The sequence below is a fragment of the Argiope bruennichi genome, chromosome 5 (assembly GCF_947563725.1).
Source record: "Argiope bruennichi chromosome 5, qqArgBrue1.1, whole genome shotgun sequence".
Classification (NCBI taxonomy): domain Eukaryota; kingdom Metazoa; phylum Arthropoda; class Arachnida; order Araneae; family Araneidae; genus Argiope; species Argiope bruennichi.
Window position 1 is genome coordinate 129,306,757 of NC_079155.1, and position 19,700 is coordinate 129,326,456.

The window sequence follows — 19,700 nt, forward strand, 5'->3', positions numbered from 1 at the left end:
AAGTTTTAACAATGCAGTCAAATTATCATTCATTACGCTAACATTAAAAAATTTCTTGAGTTTATTGAATTTTATAGCGATATTAGTCTCTTAATTTCTTTTATTGATTTCTTGCTATTGTACATAAATCTGATCTATAGGAAGTCTGTCTTATACATGCGAACCAGATAACTGAAAACCGAAAATAGGCAGATGGGTTAAATTTTGCATGCAGTTTCAACATCAGAATTGCAGTTTTGGATTCGCTTGCACGAAGCGAAATCGGTTTTCTTCATTTTACTACACAACGTCAAACACCTATGTTAAAATATGAAAAAAGAGAGGGAAAAACTCTCTCTAGCTGAGATTTTCAATGAATCGGTCAAAGTGTGGAGAATATCTGTTTAGAAGGATCGAAGAAATTTCTAAAGAAAATTATTACATTTTTAACTTGTGAAATAATTTCAAATTTTAAGAACATACCACCAATAAAATATTATTCATAAACATTATGTTGTTTATATAGAATTTTCTTCTTTTCCATAACTTTACCAGTTGCCTTCCACCTGCTCATCTGATGAACTGAGATATGAAATTCAGGAAATCTGACCAGCTTAAAAAAATCATTTTTCATGAAAAAAAAAAATGAAAATATTGTGACGAAGATTTTCACTCTTTCCAAGCTCAGAAAAGCAAGAGCAACATAGGAACAGCCAGCAGAGGAGCAAATGACAATAGCAAACTCGACGGATCTAAATTCTGCTCATTTAAAATAGGTTGAAAATTTAACAAATTTTGAAAGTCTTAAATGTTTTCAGAATTTATATTAAAGAAAAGCGAGTTCATTTTCATATTTATTTTCCGCGATTGTATAATCTTAAAAACTGGTTGCCGACTATGGCAAAATTAGGAAAATCTTGTTTTAATTGGAAATTTGGTAAATTTAACACAGACGAGTTCTATTCCTTTTTTGTAAATAAAATGAAAATAAATTAGGAAAACATAAAACTAAAAACAACAACTGAAACTAAGTTTATGACAATTTGAAATAATTTGAATCCATTGATATTAAATAAATTAAACAAAACACCAAATTTCATAGAAGACTAGATGTCTTTGTAATTATAACCTTCAGGAAAGTGATAAAATAAAATAGATAACAGTGTTGGTAAGAAACGAAGTGACCAGATTGGCGAGATTTGAATTCCTAACAATTTAAATGTGAAAGGAGTGGGGGGGGGGGAGCGGAGAGGGCTAAAAGCTGTAATCGAAACATCTGGTCACTTTCAACATCTTGTAAAAATGCATATTTTTTTATTATTAAATGGAATTTTTAAAAAAACAGGGCCAAACTTCTAACAATTCGATGTGAGCATCGGAATAAATTTCATTGTTTTTTTAATTATAAAATAAAATAAAAAATATATAAATATAATCAAGAAGTCATTTTACTTTTTCGGTAAAATTTGAGCTACTATATTTTGTCTATTACGGTGGAGAATTCTTGAAAAATTAGTTTCTATAAAATTTTTACTTCTTTTTAAATTTCCTTTTCCTTTTGTGAACAGCTTTTTTAGAAGTAAAATGCAGGGCAATCGGAGGAGGCATTTAATTCAAATATCACAATCCGCCCGGATGCTTCATCCATTACAATCTCATTAAACGCTTTGCAAAACGAATGGGAAAAACAGGCCAAAATTACAAATGAGTGAATTTATTGAAAATAAGATTGAAATTGAATTGTATCGAAATGAAAGTAAAAAATCCCCTCGTCATCGTTATTTGAATAGCCACAGATTATAGTTATCTAAACAAGGGTTGATAAGACTAGTTGCATCAATAATTTCCGAGGTCGTACAGATAACCAGATAAATTTTTCAGCTAAACAAGAAGCTTGTATGGATAGAATGTTTTTAATAAACTGTAAAAACCAAGCGTTCAATGCACTAGATAAAGGAACACAAAAGAATCCAGAACTACTGAACACAAAATTATTTCTCCAAACATTTAAAATTATCTATATCTAATGAGATAAAAATAAATCTTTCAAAATTTACGCAGATCATGCTTTTTTCATCTGCTCAAAACGAGAAAGAAAAGAAGTTCCAGATGTAACATTTCTTTTTTTTCTCCAGGATAGTGATGTGTCGATTCCTAGAACTTTTGTAATAAATAAAAATCAAAATAAAAGAATCAAAACATTTTTATAAATGCACAAATATCTTTTATTTCAGATATTATATGTTAAGCGTATTTAACATAAAAATACCCATAAAATGTACAATTAGATATTTAATTAAGGAAACTTCCAGTGTCTCACAGCTGACGTCCGTCCACAGTAGAGTAATGTCAAAATCCAAATAGAAAGGCTGACTTATAATTCAATCGCTTAAGCACTATTTTAGGAAACATCTTGAGCCAAAGACTTTTTCTCGCAAAGACTTTATTATCTTTTCGTATGAAATCTCAAAAATCCGCCGATATTTTCTAATACGCGTTTTCCAAATTATTATAATATCCCAAAGCAGATGGGAAAATAACTTGCACAATTCCGAATAACCATCTGAGGAAAATATTTCTCGGACTTTTAAGTTTATAATCACTTTCACAGCAAATGATGCGCTGCCGGATGCTAACCAAGCAGCGATGTTCAAATGAAAATTAGCGTTTTTAATGAATTGTGATCTATATAATAATTAGTTAATACAATTGGCAACAGAATTCCAATTTAGTTTAGTTTTTGGTAAAGAAATTTTTATCTTTTGTTAATCTTCGATTAATATTTTTGAAAATTTTTAACAAATTTTGTTTATTTGTCATTCATTGCGCTTATAACAGTTTACAGAAGTGCTATTGAATAATACAAAAAAATATTTTAAAAAATTCAACGTTAAAAAAAACTGTTCCTTATTTAGCTGCAAAAGAAATTTAATTTTATTCTTTTATTTATTTTTATTTAGATAAAAATCAATAAAATTCATATTCATATTTTATTTTCATTACTCATCTCTCATTTCTTATGTATGTTCAAATTTTAGATCCGTGGAGTTTTTTCATAGTTACATTGGCATATTTCGAGAATACGTGGCCACGAGCTCTAAATTATTTAGAGGCAAATTCTGTTGATGACAAGAAAGGAACATGAAATAAACTTATTTGCGATTTTTATTTTACCTTTATATTGACGGCAATTTCTGTATTGCTATTTATTGCACCTTAAAGATTTATCTTTTAACATTTGTGTAAGGAATATATTTATTATTGATAAAATATATACTTTGACCTCTTATATATATTTATGGCGTTTTAGTATATTATGCTAATAATATTATAAACAAAAATCTGAAAAATTCTGGATTTAAAAATATTTTACAATTTCTAATGATTTATAAATGTTAAATTTTCAGAAAAAAAATTTACTCTTATGACAATTGTTTCCCAAAAAACCTTGAAAGCAGTTTTTGTGAGGATACCGATGTGTAGTTTGGCTTATGAGAAAGTGAGTTTTCATCGTTTTCTTCGGAATATTGACTAAATAGACACCATTTGAAATTCTAAGACAACACTATTAAAATGGGGGCTTTTTTTCGCTCCTGGTATTCAAATATCCATCTCTTTTTTTCACTTCTGAATTGATTGAATTTAATTTTTAAAAAAAACTCTCAAATTTTCTGGAGTGGCTTGGAGGTTAATAAAAAGATCCATATCCTCCAATAAGATATTTTAGAATTAACTATACTGATATACGCTGTATGACTTTTTTTAAATGTATAAAATTTTAGTTAAATTATTTAGAGGAAATAAAAGGAAAGATAAGAATTATCGTGCAAATCGTTACTCAAAGAATTCGTTGAGAAAATGTTTTTAAAATGTTTAAGAAATTTCTGCAATTTCTTAAATTAATTCATTATAATGTATTTTTGAAGCAATTCTTAAAATATGTTGGGTAAGATTCTAAATAAAAAAAATCAATAAATTTGTTCTTTTTTTAACATTTGGAATTTAAGAGTTTATTAGACAATAATAATAATCAACGTTAATTTTTAATAAGTTTTTATGGGCATAATTTCAATCTCAAAAAGCATTAGTGACTATTCCAACTGCATTTAGAAATAAATCTATTCCAATTTACAATATAAGTTCTTGGGACCTCTTGATTAAAATATAAAACTCATTACAACACTGGTCAGACGTACAGAAAAATAGTTAGTAAAAAAAAATTGTCTTTTAACATCTTAGAAAATTTTACAAAGAGAAGCATGAAACTTCGTGTCCTATAGATGAGTATAAGGAAAATATTTCATTAGAGCTGTTTAATCTCTATGTTAGTCATTAAAATTTCTGCACCTAAAGAATTGATTGTAATTGAAAATGACTGCTTTAAAAGTTTAATAAATCTTTCATATTTTAAAGGTAATTATATCCAAAGATATATTCAAATTATAAAACTTATTTGATATAGCTCTGCTATACAATCCTTGCTTCTTTTTCTTTATAACGTCTTTTCATCTAGTCTGCGGACTCTATTTTGTATAAAATTTATGTATACTTGCTTATAGTCAATCAATTCCTTCATAAAATAAAATAATAATTTCGGATGAATAGCTTTTAGAAAGAAAATCTTTTTAATTAACAACGACTAAAACAAGTTCGCTTTAGTTCATTTCAGTTATGCCTCGAGATTTATGCTTGGCAATTGGCCACTTTATCACCATCTTTCTCAAATCCAAATAAAATTAGTTTCGTTCAGGAGAAGATCGATAAAGATCATGAGATGGGGATTCAAAACTGTTTCATAACCAGCACAAAGGAAAAAGAACCAGAAAAAATTCATTCGAAACTTAACAAAACAAAAAAAGTAAAAAGTTGTCCTGCGAAATTTAAGAATCAGAAGTTTGATGATGAAATTTGTTTTCCTCGCTGCGCCTTCAGTTGAATCAAAGAGCCAAGAAAAAAGAAGTGCCCCAATTCTGATTAACTTCTAAACTTGCTCATGAAAACGTAGACATTTTTCAACGAAAAAGAATATGTTTAATATCCTTTATTTCATTAAAAGCAGGACATTTTGGGAAAGTATTCAAACCAAAACTGTACAGCTTTGAACTGGTTTCCTATATGAAAACGTGAGAATGAGGCATCCATCCTTGGATTTCAGAATATCGACGATAACTAGATTTGATGCTTCCCAAGTAATAAATGGATTTACTGTAGTTACTTTCTTTCCATTCACAGCTTCATAATTTAAGTTTCTCGAGTTAAACTATTTACTCATTCGTTTTCTAAAATATCACCATGGGTTCTAGATATCTCTCATTTTGTTTTGAAAAAAAAGCAGTTCTTGCTTGATAAATGTAATTAGTCATTATTTTTAACATTAACTAGAATTTTTAAAACTGTCTGTGAGTAAAACATCATCATGCCTTTCTACAGGGTGGTTATTATTAAACTTCCCCTATAAACATCATCCTACAACGCAAACGGATGAACGGATTGCAACGAAATTTGATATACAGATTATACACGAAATGCGCTCACGGAATTTCGGAAAAAAATTTTTAGTTCCAAAATGTCCATCATAGGGTGCCTTTTCATGGAAAACTTTAAATTTAACACAATAAGCGATCAAAACGAAATACAGAAAACAATATTAACAATCCAGAACAAGAATTATGAGTAATAAAATGAAAAAATGGGAAACGCTGGAAACTCCATGACGCTTCATGTGCAAAGCATCACAACTGTTAGTTACGACCTGCTGTTGACTTGAACATCAACTTGAAATTTTGAAGGTGAATGAGGGAGGTCACTTGGAGCACCTTTCTCTACATCGTCCTGGACACGATTAACAACTGCTCCTCTTGTGCAAATTTGTCCTAATCTGTTTTTGTTTCTGCTAACTGGACTGTTTTTCTCAAACAGCGTACTGTTATTTTTTCCTTACCTTTTACTAAATATTGTTCGATGACAAGGTAATCAGAAACTAGTCAATAAATGTTAATATTGTTTCTGTATTCCGTTTTGGTCATTTACTGAGTTAAAATTAATGCTTTTCCGGAAAAGGCGCCCTCTGGTGGACATTTTGGATTTTTTTTTTCTCAAAATTACGTGAGCGCATTTCGTGTATAGTCTGTGTGCGAAATATCGTTGGAATCCGTTCACCCTTTTGCGCTGTCGGATGCTGTTTATAGGAGAAGTTTAATTATACCACTCTGTACATAAATTATGAGAAGGATAGATGCACAAGTAAGTATGCGGTTGAGATGAAATATTGGTGTGGAAATGTGCTGCCTTGCGGTTGCATTGATAGTTACATAGTACCAACGTACATAATTCCTTGTTTTTGGTTGCATCTGTTGCAATTAAAATGTTATTAATCTATGAACATGTTTTATGACCTTAAAAAAGTTTTCTTATGATTTCTTTGATAATCTTTTATTTTGAAACGTTAAATCATGTAAATGAAATGGGACTTTAATCATATCTTCTTGATAAGAAATAAATGGAATAATAGAAATAAGGAAAATTTAAAATAAGAGCATTGAAACGAAACAATTTTCTTTAGTCGTGGTCGGATTGGATTGGATTTGTGGGTTTTAATGGCGCAAGAGCCAATTCTGGCCATACTGCGCCAGACGTATGGTTAAAATATATATAAAAATATTATGCGTGTAAAAATTGAATAAGTGTCATGAAAATGTACTATGATTAAAATGTCGGCATGTTGTTTTTAAAAGAGAACAAGATGTTTAAATTACATCATGATAAGATATTAAATAAAATGGTACACACCAATAGCTTTTAAAAATTTTAAAATGTTTTGATGGGGGTGTTCCCCCACCAGAATTTGCATTTCTAGCGATGAGCAGTTAAAAAATTATTCCCGATGTTAATCTTGGTCGGATACTGGAAGGGTGAAGATGATAGTTGCAATTATTATAAGGAATAAATCCATTTTGATTTAGTGAAATCTTGATTGAAAGAATTGGATGGCTCTATTGGAAGCTATGCATCAAAAAATTTCAAATAATTAGATGTTAGCAAAATTGGGTGTAAAGATAATATTTTTTTACACGGTTTATTACGCTTTGGAAGAGAATAAATTTGATGATTTTTCAATCCTCTCAATTATTTTTATTTAATCAAATATCATTATTAAAGATTGGCAACAGGTTTTCAATAAAAACCAGAAAAACGGATTTCAGAAATTTTGAGTCTGATACCATCTGATCCAGGGGAAGAAATCATGTAACAGGAATTTTCTATTCCTTACTTGTTATAGATTGAAATAATTAGTTCTTTGAGTGTTATGGAATCATTGAAATTTTAATTTTGCTCTGTGGAAAAGTAAAATGCAATAAACTGATTGATAACTGCAGTTTGATAAAAGTATACGAAATGGTATAAACATGGCTGCCTGGATTTGTAACACGGTTATTATTTAAAATTTGAATGCTATGGGAATCATCTGGAGTCAATGCTATATTGGAGATGCTTTTAATTATTACATAAATTTTCCCAGTACCCCTTGCATATTCACAAGTTTGATCCCAGCACTTATTTTATCAACCTGCGTAATTTTGACGGTCATCTTTTGCATATGATTCAGTAATCTTTGAATAAATCTGCACTAACGAAACGTAAAAATCACCTTTTTTTTATCTAAAGATATTTCGCATTTATTATTCCACCAAGGAGTTGAATCTTCGGTTTTACAGTTTTGAGCAACAGAATAATTTCTAATCAAATCAGAACAATAATTATTAAAATAAGAGTAGGGCTTGAAAACTTGTGGATCAAGAAGAACCATACAGTGTACTGACAACCTTCACCCATTGTACTGCTTTCCTACATTTTAGTATTTTACCTATATATTTGCCGGAGTCCTGGCATAGGGGTAGCGCGTCTTCCCCATGACCTGGGCGTCCTGGGTTCGAGTCCTGGCTCGGGCATGGTTCTTCTTTCTGTTCTATCTGTGAGATGTGTGAATGTGCCCCCCTGTAAAAAGGGGTTGTGCAAGCGAATGTGATGCGTGAGTAGCTGAGACGCACTCTTGGCCCTAGTTGGCGCTACTAAAAATAAGAGACGCTCCCTTGGCTTAAAATCACTGACTTCGTCAGCGAGCTTGTCCATGACAAGTGCCATTATAAACAACAACAACAACCTATATATTTAATATTCTCATTCATAAGAAAATGGTGACCATCAAAATGATCGAAATGAACCTGAAGGGCTACCATAGGAAAAGTAACAGAAGATGATGTGCTGATTTAAAGATGATTATGAAACATTGAAGTAATATGAGTGGGGACTTTGCTATTCAATAAAATTATTTGATTGTTTGTGATCCAATCTAAAACTAAATTTACGGATGCAGAAGTCCTGTCTATCCTAGTGCTAGGTGCTCGAAATTGAAATCTCTAAGGATTTAGATAACATCCTTGGAGACTCAAATTAAGGAATCAAATTTGTTATGGTATTCTTTAGGGGGGATGAGGAGAAGCATCTTTGAGAATAGATGTTTAATACAGGAAAAAAAAAAATTTTTTTTGAAGAAATATCTTCACTGCCATCGATTCAACATCTTTCAGTAGCAGAAAGTTCAAGTGAATAAGCTGACATGGCATCTTGAAATTAATCGCCATAAAGAGGTCATTATCTTTACCTTATATTTTAAAAAACCTTTTAATTCGGAAAAAAGGAAAAGAATCAGATCATTTCAAGAAATGTCCGTGCAAAACAAGAATACCTTTATGGGAGAAATTTTTTTGATTTAATGCCCAGCAAATTCCATTGGGTAACAAAGACAGAAACGGTAGAAAACGGTAGAGAAAAGATTAGAAAAAGCAACAAAGGTAAAAAAAACAACGAATTTCTATTTGAGATTTCCATTTCGCTAGATTTGTTCAAAAAATTAGAGATCGAAGAATCCTGTCAGTAAAAGCAAAAGTTTCATTTAAAATTCTGGTATTAATTTCTTGATAAATGTCAGAAATTTTGGACTTTCTATATATATATATATATATATTCTCCTTTCATTCATCTTGATGGTTCACAAGTAAGACCAGAGTGTTGAGTTTTGAAGCACTGTCGGAAAGATACTCTTCATGAAGTTCTCGAACACAAAAATTTTAATTTGATCCGAAACTGCAGTTTGGATCAACTTCCGTGCTTCGTTATTACGGTCCTTCGATATATTGGACAGTTCTTTTGATGTGAATTTTTTCCTTTGATAGTTCAATTTGCTCCTTATAAATTTCCACAAAGCTAGGTTCTGGATTAGAAGGTCGAAAAAGACACCGAATTTCAATAAATGTATGTTGGTTTAAACATTTTGAATCTTAAAAATCTTCTAGCTTAATCTTAGTTTTAGTTAGTGACTGCCACTTTATGTTCGACTGAAAAATCAAAATGCATTTAAATGTGGACTAATTACAGAGGGGATCTTTTTCTGAAATCCTGTACCCGCATTTCTCACGTGCCGCATTCTTCCCCTTTTTCTACGCAGGATGCCAAAAAAATCACAAGCAATAAACAAATTTATCAAAACAAAACAATTAAGCAGGGTTATCAATAAACAAATTTACGCTTTATCTTGTTAGTCATATTTTAATATATTAAGATTATATAAAAAATTGTGACTAACACTGATTCTGAAGGTTAATTTAAGTTTTCCCTAGATCTAAAAAGTCTTAATTCATAGATTTTAATATTTTTTGCTCCATATTCTTTTTAAGATTGAAGATACCAGAAATTTGCCCACTGTTATGTAGTAAAATTCTAGTCATAATGTACTCGATTCCTATTTTAGATATAACTGAAATACACATAACTGCTTAAATATAGTACAATTCTATAGACGTATGGTGATTTTGAATTTGAAGGTGCAATTTTCCCTGTCTTGAAATAAACATATCATCAATGTATGTAGTAGTCATAACTTTTTGACAAATATTTTCTTTTAAGGATTTAGGGTGCAATTTGAAAAGGTTTCAACCTTGAACTTGCAAAATAGAAGTGAATTTATTTACACCTACTACTTTATTTGCTCAAATTGCCTAACTACATTGTTATGATGTCTTCACGATATTAACCGGCATTCACAATATCGAACAACATCATGGAGATATCATACGATATCTCATACTAATAGGGCTTTGACGCTTTTTCAATTGCACATAAGTTACAATATTGCTAGGAAAAATCCTCTTATTGTCAGCTATACTTCTTTCAATAAAAGCAAATTCTTCCGCCGGCAGATTATTAGGTGCCCCTTTTAAAAAAACCCATAAAAGTCCTTAAAAAACCTCCCCAACTTGGAAAAAAGGGAAAACACATCTCCGGTACTGCAGTGCTTAAACTATTAACTATCCGAAAACTAATCGGCACTGTAACTTAGTTCAAAGTAGCATTATCCACAACTCCTCCAACTCTGTTTTGTCATACAATGCTCTGAATCAATAAACAAACAATCCACAAATTTCTTTTTATTTATAATTAGCATGAATAAAAGAACGAAAAAAAAATACTATTGCCTCAAAAAAATATTCATAATATAGTAAAAAATGTTGAATAAAACCATAGACATTGAGTTTTTTCACGAACCTAAGTTGGAGGAAATAGGAAAAAATGTAAACTTTTATAAGCTCCTTGGATCATTATGCAGTTTGGTGATCAGACAATACCAAACAAAAGTAAATGTAAATTGCGGAAGATAGACCTCAAAAACTAAATTACTGATTTTTAAGATTTTCAATACATCACTTTAGTAAACTATAAATGCTTCCATTTTCTCAATCTATCTATCTATCTGTATTGTGGCGGATTGAGATGCTCAGTCCAGTAACATGACCATGACACAAAAGCAATTGCTCGTAGCAGTTAACTGGTTTATAAGCTTTCACCACAATCTCTCTCTCTCTCTCTCTATATATATATATATATATATATATATATATATATATATATATATATATATATATATATAGCGAAATCTCGTGTCACGGTGTTTGTGTTCGTACTCCTCCGAAACGGCTCCACAGATTTTTATGAGATTTTTTATGTGTATTTGGTAGGTATGAGAATAGGTCGTAAAGTATATTTCATAACGCTAAGTAATTAGGATGTTTCTATCTAGAATTTTTTTTCTATTATTTTTGACATTTTTTTTGTGTGTGTTTTTTATTTGGAATGAGAAAATACCTATAATCCCAAATTTTCCTCCTCCTATTCCCACTTTTCCATTTTCTAATCGTGATTTTAGTAATTTTTGTATGAACAAATAATCCAATAACTATCCAAATAATTAACCCGTCGTTGGTATTTCAAACAGAACGAAATGATTTATGTGTTGTATGACAGATGGCGCTTCGTCCGCCCGGCAATGGAAAAGTTGGTGTCTATGAAATACTGGATGCATAAAATTGTCCATTAATTTCTGCAATGTCGTTGATTCGCAAAATGCTCTCATTGATCGCATATTTCCCGATGTACGCATACAATACATAAATCATGCATGGCTGGAAGAAAGAGCCATTTTGGTTGCAAAATATGTGGACTTTGGCGATTTATACTTCAAGATACAGCAATCGTTGCCAGGCTACTTAGTATCATACAAATCGATCGATACAACTTGCAATACTAACGAAGCTGTAAATTATCCATCAGAGTGTTTTAACTCACTGGATTTGCAGGCATGTCACCACACCTTCTACGACTTAAATTTGGATCTCAGGTTATTTTGCTTCGGAATTTGAACCCACCACGGCTGTGCAATGGTACGCGATTGGTCCTTAAAAAATTCATGAAAAACGTTATCGAAGCCATCATTTTGAATGGCAAATTCCGAGCCGAAAATGTTTTGCTGCCACGATTTCCAATGATTCTCACAGACGCGCCAATTGAATTCAAATGCGTTCAATTTCCTATGGGGTCAATTCACGGTCACGTGTCATGTACCAAACAAACCGCTTCTGTTCAATTTTCAATCGTTCTGCGCATGTCGTGATGTCTGTCGATAACGTTGATGAAACCATCGTTTTGTAAATATTACGCTAGCCGATCAATTATGAAAAACTTCTGATTTTTTTAAAAAAAAGATATTATTTTGAATTATTTAATCCAAATTTTCGTAGTTATATAATTTTATTTTTTATATTAAAATTTTAATTAGTATTTTCAATGGAATTATTGTTTTTGCATAATTAATTACCATCGCTTTTTAATTCGTTTGATGCCACTTCATTCTTTCCTTTCCCTTCCCATATCCCTTCCTTTTTTATCCAAAGGATACATTTTGACAAACGACTATGGCAGTGTTTTTGAAAAATTACATATGTTCGTTTTTAAATATTATTGAATGTTGAATCTTATGAATATAGTTCTTTTAAAAATTAATTATTACTCTTAGATAAGTTAATATTTTAAAGCTTACTAATAAAATTATGACATTTTTTTTTCTTATGTAAATATTTTTATTAATATTGAGACTTTGATGTTTTATGTTTGCTCAGAGGAAAGAACATGAAACTCAAATTAGTATATATTGAATAAATTATGTTTACAATTTCAAATTATAAAATATAAAAGGCATAGATACTTTTTTTAAAATCTATGCAACTTAATGAATCAGTTATTTCATTTTAATTTGTAGAAATCATTAAAGGAAAACAAACTGAATCAAATTTTCATTTACACATTACAAAAAAAATATAGATAAAATATATATGATAATTATTTGGAAAAATAGGATCAAATGGATGTTTTAATGCACTCACTAATTCAAAAAAACTATTTACTATTTATCAACATCTATTTTTCTAGACACTTAGAAATAATATAAACACAGTATTACAAGAATGTCAATGTAAATAATGAAATCAGTTTTATTCAACAGAAACATCCTAGATACTAAACAACATATTTTTTTTATCACCAATAAAAACATAATGTTGAACAATATACTTTTAAAGCAGAACATTTATGAATTTTTTTAATGCTAAAGTTACATTGATAAAAATTACATTGAATGAATATCATAAAATAAAACAAAAACATATAATACAGTAAATTTAATAAACAAGAATAAGGTCATGATAAATATATATATATAGAGAGAGAGAATTAAAATAGGATATAAAGAGTAGTTGAAAGAAACACATTTATGCTTGTACAGAATTTTATAATTCAAGATTGATATGTTAAAGAAATAGAAAAAAAAAAAAAGTGTCCAATATTTTCTGGAATGAATCTTTTTCTTTCTTACAGAATCCTGAAGTTCTTGTAGCTCATTTTGCAAATTGCTGATTCTGTCGATTATTTCAGAAAAAATAATAGTCTGGGAAGTAGTCAGAGTACATTCCACTGAAATCAGAATTCATATAATTTTGCTTAATAATCAATTCTCTTGCATTTATATACTTAACTAAATGACATGTGTTTTCAAAACTTAAATATATATATATATATTTCTTATATATAGCATTCAATTTATCAAATTAAGAGCACTTTTAATAAAATACATCAATTATATATATATATTATTACAGTCAATAAGAAAATTGGATTTTTAGTAGTTAGTAAAGGATTCACTTACTAAATAAATCTTTAAGAAATTTATTCACTTCCACCTAAGTTTAGCGTTATAGCAGTTGTTATTTTTGCAACAGGAATTTGTTTACTTACATTAATTAAATTTAGATAAAATTTTGTAGAAAAATGCAATGTAATATTCATGTAAACATTTTAAAACCTTCTAAGCATATTCAAAATTATCAGAAATTTCATCAAATGTGAATAAAGTAAATTAGAAATGCACTCATGTTTTTGTTTGATTGTTTTTGATGGCAAATCGCTTACCGATTTCTTTTTCTTCGAATAGTTTTTCTACCAAATTACTGGAACAGCTATATTTAATAAATGGACACACACTGAATGAATTCTTCAAAATGATCGGAGCATATCACCGACTTCGAAGGCTTGAAAAAATCTATACCAAAGCTATCAACCCAAGTCAGGATTGTTTAAAGGAAAATAAGAAAACATTTTATCATGACAGTCACTCTTATGTTTCGCATCAAAGCATGCATCCATCAGCACACCAGTATTTCTTCTGTTAACACATAATAAGAGGAAAGAAAATGACTCAAAAATTATAACTTCAAATGTAAACAAAAAAATCCGCTTCATACTCGGCGGAGAACGTTAATGGCAGACTAATCGACGAAAGCGGTGCGGATGAAACTTAAATGCCATGCGCCAATAGGTCATGACATGTGACTTTTACGTCACATGAATTGACCCCATTAGATTGGCATTCGCAATGGCAATCATTAAGTCGCAAAGCCAAACGTGATCGTTACGTTATTGAAATACATCATATTGAAAAAAATGAATGGTTGATGTTTTTTGTTTTTATCGGCGATCATCGTCTACAGCGCTCCATTCCTCTTTCTGTCATAGATCCCATCCCCCACACTTACAATACGTTCGTTATTTTTTAATTAACAATTAACAACTAAAAATATTCACTAGAAATAATTTATATGGCAAAACAACGTTTGGGGGCAGCTAGTATATATATATATATATATATATATATATATATATATATATATATACATACATAAAAGTTTGAGAAAATCAAATACCCCACAGTTCATATGTATAGGTAGTTAAAGGTTCTATTAATATGTGAAGGATGTAATGCTAGTTAGAAATCATATTATTCAAATTTTTTTTAAAAGCATTTGGTTTTCTTTTCTGTTTTATAATAAGAAATATTTTATATTTACTTGCATACATAAGACGGTTTTGTCATTGTCTCAGTATTGTTGCAATCGTAAATATTGCGATTGTTTGATATGGCAACAGTTTTAATGAGACGTGCATTGATAACGTTAGTCACCGATATACAATTATGTGGTATTTATAAATAATAGAATTTTGTTTGCTCAATACGCTCCAAAAAACGTTTCATGTTCACTGGTTATACTTTTTTACGAATTTTTAAAAGTTTCATATTGATTACAAAATTCCTAAAAATGTGTAAAATAATTTAATTCGTCGAATGATCTTGTAACGTGCCTTGCGTTTTGTATTAAGGGATAGCTGTTACTTATATTCAAAAATGGCACAAGATAATGAAATTCGCATCAGAACTGTGTATAATGGTGGTATCATGATAACGTATATCCTTCCTACTATAATACTGGATGAATTCTATAAAGAGATCCGAGAAATATGCAAATTTAGCAGTGAGCAACCATTTACTGTCAAATGGATCGATGAAGACAATGATCCGTGCACTATATCTTCTCAAGAGGAATTGGATGAAGCCCTTCGGTTGTATGAAGCAAATCATGATTCCGAATTGACCTTACACATATTTCCGAATGTCCCACCCATACCTGGAATGCCATGCGTGGGGGAAGACAAGTCTATTTATCGGCGCGGGGCTGGGCGCTGGAAGCGCGGCAAGAAATACATGGTGAACGGCCACGAATTCGAAGCTAAAAGATTCAACAGAAGAGCCTACTGTGCCTTATGCGTTGACCGTATTTGGGGCCTAGGTCGACAAGGGTTCAAGTGTTGTAAATGTAAACTTTTAGTTCATAAGAAATGCCACAAGCTTATTAAAATACCATGTGGGGTTGTGTCCGAAAGGTCATTTGAACCACACCCCAGGGATTCTGTGAGAGGATCTCCCATTCCACCCCGCAGGCGGGACATAGTCAATGGAGAAGTCAGTAGTGTCAATTCTGAGTCTGTTCAGAATAGTATTATAAAAGGGAAAGCACGTTTGCCAAGAGGGATCAATGAAAATGAGGTGTCTCAAGACATCGATCAAGCGTCAAAAGAATATGACCAGGAGCCTCATCAGTATACCTTAGATGATTTTGATCTGCTGAGAGTGATTGGGCGGGGCTCGTATGCCAAAGTTCTGATGGTAGAGTTACGATCGACCAAACGTGTGTATGCAATGAAAGTTATAAAAAAGGAGCTGGTAAGTGATGAAGAAGATATTGATTGGATCCAGACAGAAAAGCACGTCTTTGAAACTGCTTCTAATTATCCTTTTTTAGTTGGCTTGCATTCATGCTTCCAAACTCCCAGTCGATTATTTTTTGTCATAGAGTTTGTGCGTGGGGGTGATCTTATGTATCATATGCAAAGACAACGACGACTGCCAGAGGAACATGCTCGGTTCTATTCAGCAGAAATATCCTTGGCTCTCAACTACTTACATGAGCGTGGAATTATATATCGAGATTTGAAGTTGGATAATGTTTTGTTGGATCATGAAGGTCATATCAAGTTGACTGATTATGGAATGTGCAAGGAAGGAATAGCTCCTGGTGATACAACAAGTACGTTTTGTGGAACACCAAATTATATAGCACCAGAAATTCTGCGAGGTGAAGATTACGACTTCTGCGTTGATTGGTGGGCTCTAGGTGTTTTACTCTATGAAATGTTAGCTGGGCGTTCTCCATTTGATATTGTTGGGGCAGCTGAAAATCCAGATCAAAACACAGAAGATTTCTTGTTTCAAGTAATCCTTGAAAAGACCATTCGTATTCCACGTTCTATTTCTGTGAAAGCACAATCTGTTCTAAAAGGGTTTTTGAATAAAAATCCTGCTGAGCGTCTTGGATGCCATCCACAGTCTGGGTTCTCAGACATTACTTCTCATCCATTCTTTAAAAGCATTGATTGGAATCTTTTGGAAGGCAAGCAAGTGCCACCACCTTATAAGCCTAAGCTTGAGACTGATAGAGATTTGGAACATTTTGATCCACAATTTACTAGTGAACCAGTTGTTTTAACTCCGGATGATCAAAAAGAAATTGAAAAAATAGATCAGTCTGAATTTGAAGGGTTTGAATATATTAATCCGTTATTAATGTCAATGGAAGATTGTGTTTAATCTAAATTCTGTTAAATGTTAAAGGTGTTTTTTTTTTGTATAAAATAATAATGTACTCGTAAATTTGCTTTAAAACATTTTAATGTTGTTTAGAAAATGTATAGAAGTAGTAGTTTTATGATAGGGTCCATACTCTTGTAGTATTTTTTCTTTGTAGGTAATCTCATATTTATTTTGTTAATTAAAATTTAATGGAATTTTTGTAGGTTCGTAAAAGGATTTAATACTGTAATTCCATTTTTTTTTTTATCCTGTACAATTATTATTAAAGTAAATTTTAATAATACAAATAGTTTTATCACAAAGAAACAACATTAAATATTCTGCAGCATGCTTCCATTTTTTTATATTATTATTTTTTTAAGTATTATACACTCTAATACTTGTTAATCTTGTATTAATATTATAGCTTTCTTTTGTCTTAAGGTGTCGAGTTTTAAGTCTGAATTTTATTCTGTTCATATTTTTCTGTATATTATTTCCTTGATCATTTATTTTGTATTTACTCATTTTTCTTATGATTATTAATATTTTTGTAATTAAAAATTTAGCTAATTTTCATTAATGAACTCTAAAACTGTAAATCAGCCTTAATGAAGGTGGTTAAAAATATTTGTAATGCATGAAAACACTTTTTTAGATCATTTACTATTGAACATTCCTGCCACCGTAATGGTAAAAGTGTAATAATATTTATGGGAATGTTTAAAATATCATTATTTTTTTGATAATTTATTTCATATTTACTGATCCACTCAAAGGTTATTAAATTTTTTGTATGCGAGTTATAAATTTAGTTAGTTATCATTAGTGAATTAATAGGTATCTATAAACTTTATTGAACATAATAACATCTGCCTAATGGAACTGTGCATGAAATGCTTTATCAGAAAATTTGTAATTGTATGTTTTTACTAGAAGAATGATAAAAGTGTAATAATGTTCATAAGATTATCTATGGAATTAATGTTTATTAGAAATTGTTATACATTTTTATAAACAGTAATTTGTAATATGAGCTGTTTTATAAAACAAAATGTGATACTTTTAATCTTGTTCGAATTTATACAAACAATGAAATAAACTTTTATGTATTGTATCTTTTTTTTTTTTTTTGCTTTTACATGAAAAGAGCTTATGAGTGGAATAAATGAGTTCTGGGATGATGGTGATCTGGGTATGGCCTGAAATCGTACGTTCCTAGTTTCTTAAAGCCAGTTTTGTAATATATATTGTCCCGTTATCTGCCATAGATTTTGATTTAGAAACAATATAGATGCCAGATTTACCTTCTCGATCAGAATATCTTGTTCATACTAAAGTATTTACAGATTAGCAAGGAAAAATGTTAGCACTGTTAATATTCATATTTCTGATTGCTAATATTTGAAGTGTCTTCCTGGGAATATCTTACTTTTCAAGTTGAAATTCACTACTTAACAATGTAAATTCTAGTAAGAGTGTATGTATTCTGAATTATATGAAATTATATTGGCTTTTAGCTCCTGAGGTTTAAATGATTTATAAGAATCTAAGAACTTTTTTAGTATTCGCATATTCCAAATTTTGCAATATTCTGTCTAAAGATGAGATAGTGGCAAATGTGATTTGGTTATATCTTATTTTTAGTGAATTTTGTTGTTAGAAAATTTATATATATAATTTGAAGATTAATTATATGGATGGCATTGTACCTGAGCCATTTATAAAGTATAGTTTTAACATTCAAATACTATCAGTTTGTGAGATATTTATCCTCATTAAACAAAAATAACCAAATTTTTTGAGGTCAAGAAATGCCTCTTTAAAACATGTTGGAAAGGATTTTACCTGTGAAAAATGTTTTAGAGGTAATTTATTGAATTGCTGCAGAACTAAATTACATTTGAGGAGTCATTAGTTTTTTACTAATGATTTTTCATTTTTAACACTTATTAATATGCTTGCTTTGTATTTACATCTAGCAATTAAAAGTAAAGGATCAATGCCATGTTGATCATATTGAATTTATTTTCAATTATTAAGAAATATATCAATATTATTTATTATAAATATTTCAAAATTTGGACACTCAAAAAAAATTTTAAAATATTGAGAAACCAGAAAAATAAGAAATTTCATGTTGATGAAGTAATTTTTTAAAAACTTTTTACTTTGCTAATTAAATTATTGAAAGTATATCTTTGCTTACATATATTTAATTGTATTTACCTCCTGAATTATTTGAAATTTTGTCTGTCTTTAACTCATTGGTAATCCCCCCCCCTTTTTTTAAGTATTGTTATGAGTAACCACCTGTGAATTTTAATGACTTTTCTTAAGTGAGAATGTTTCTTGCAGTGGGTATTCACTTTTTTTCCCTTCTTTTATAAAATGTGATTTATAAAAGGAGTTATTCATATAATGTTATAGTTTTCATCGAAGTATTATCTACTTGCATTTTTAAATTTATTTCAACAAGTATAGTAAACAGAAATTTCTATTTGATGCAGATCAATGTTTTGGCTACTGAATTTTGTATGGAAAATAGTAATATCAGCACATTTTCACAAAATATATTTATATAAATAAAACTGAAATTCTTTAACTGAAGAAATAACTTTAATGCAGTTGAAATAGTATATGCTATTTTAATATCATTGGTAAGAATTTTCAACTGAATATTTAACTTACCATAACTGAATAAATGGCAGTTTCAAATTTGAGTTGAAATGTTTTTATGAAGTGAAGTATGTTTCGTGTTAACAATAGATTGAGACATTGTAAATATTTATTAGAAACTTTGGCATGGTTTCAA

At 30.0% G+C, this 19,700-nt stretch overlaps 1 protein-coding gene across 1 annotated transcript; it reads left to right on the forward strand.

Moving 5' to 3' along the window:
• The first annotated feature begins 14,859 nt into the window (after nucleotides 1-14,859).
• Nucleotides 14,860-18,967, forward strand: LOC129968960 (atypical protein kinase C-like). The gene has a single exon (XM_056083337.1). The coding sequence runs from the start codon at nucleotides 15,104-15,106 to the stop codon at nucleotides 16,901-16,903; it is 1,800 nt and encodes a 599-aa protein (XP_055939312.1). The 5' UTR covers nucleotides 14,860-15,103; the 3' UTR covers nucleotides 16,904-18,967.
• Nucleotides 18,968-19,700: the final 733 nt, after the last annotated feature.

Excerpts from the sequence above, each read along its gene's own strand:
- LOC129968960 (XM_056083337.1), top strand. The coding sequence starts at position 15,104 with ATGGCACAAGATAATGAAATTCGCATCAGAACTGTGTATAATGGTGGT.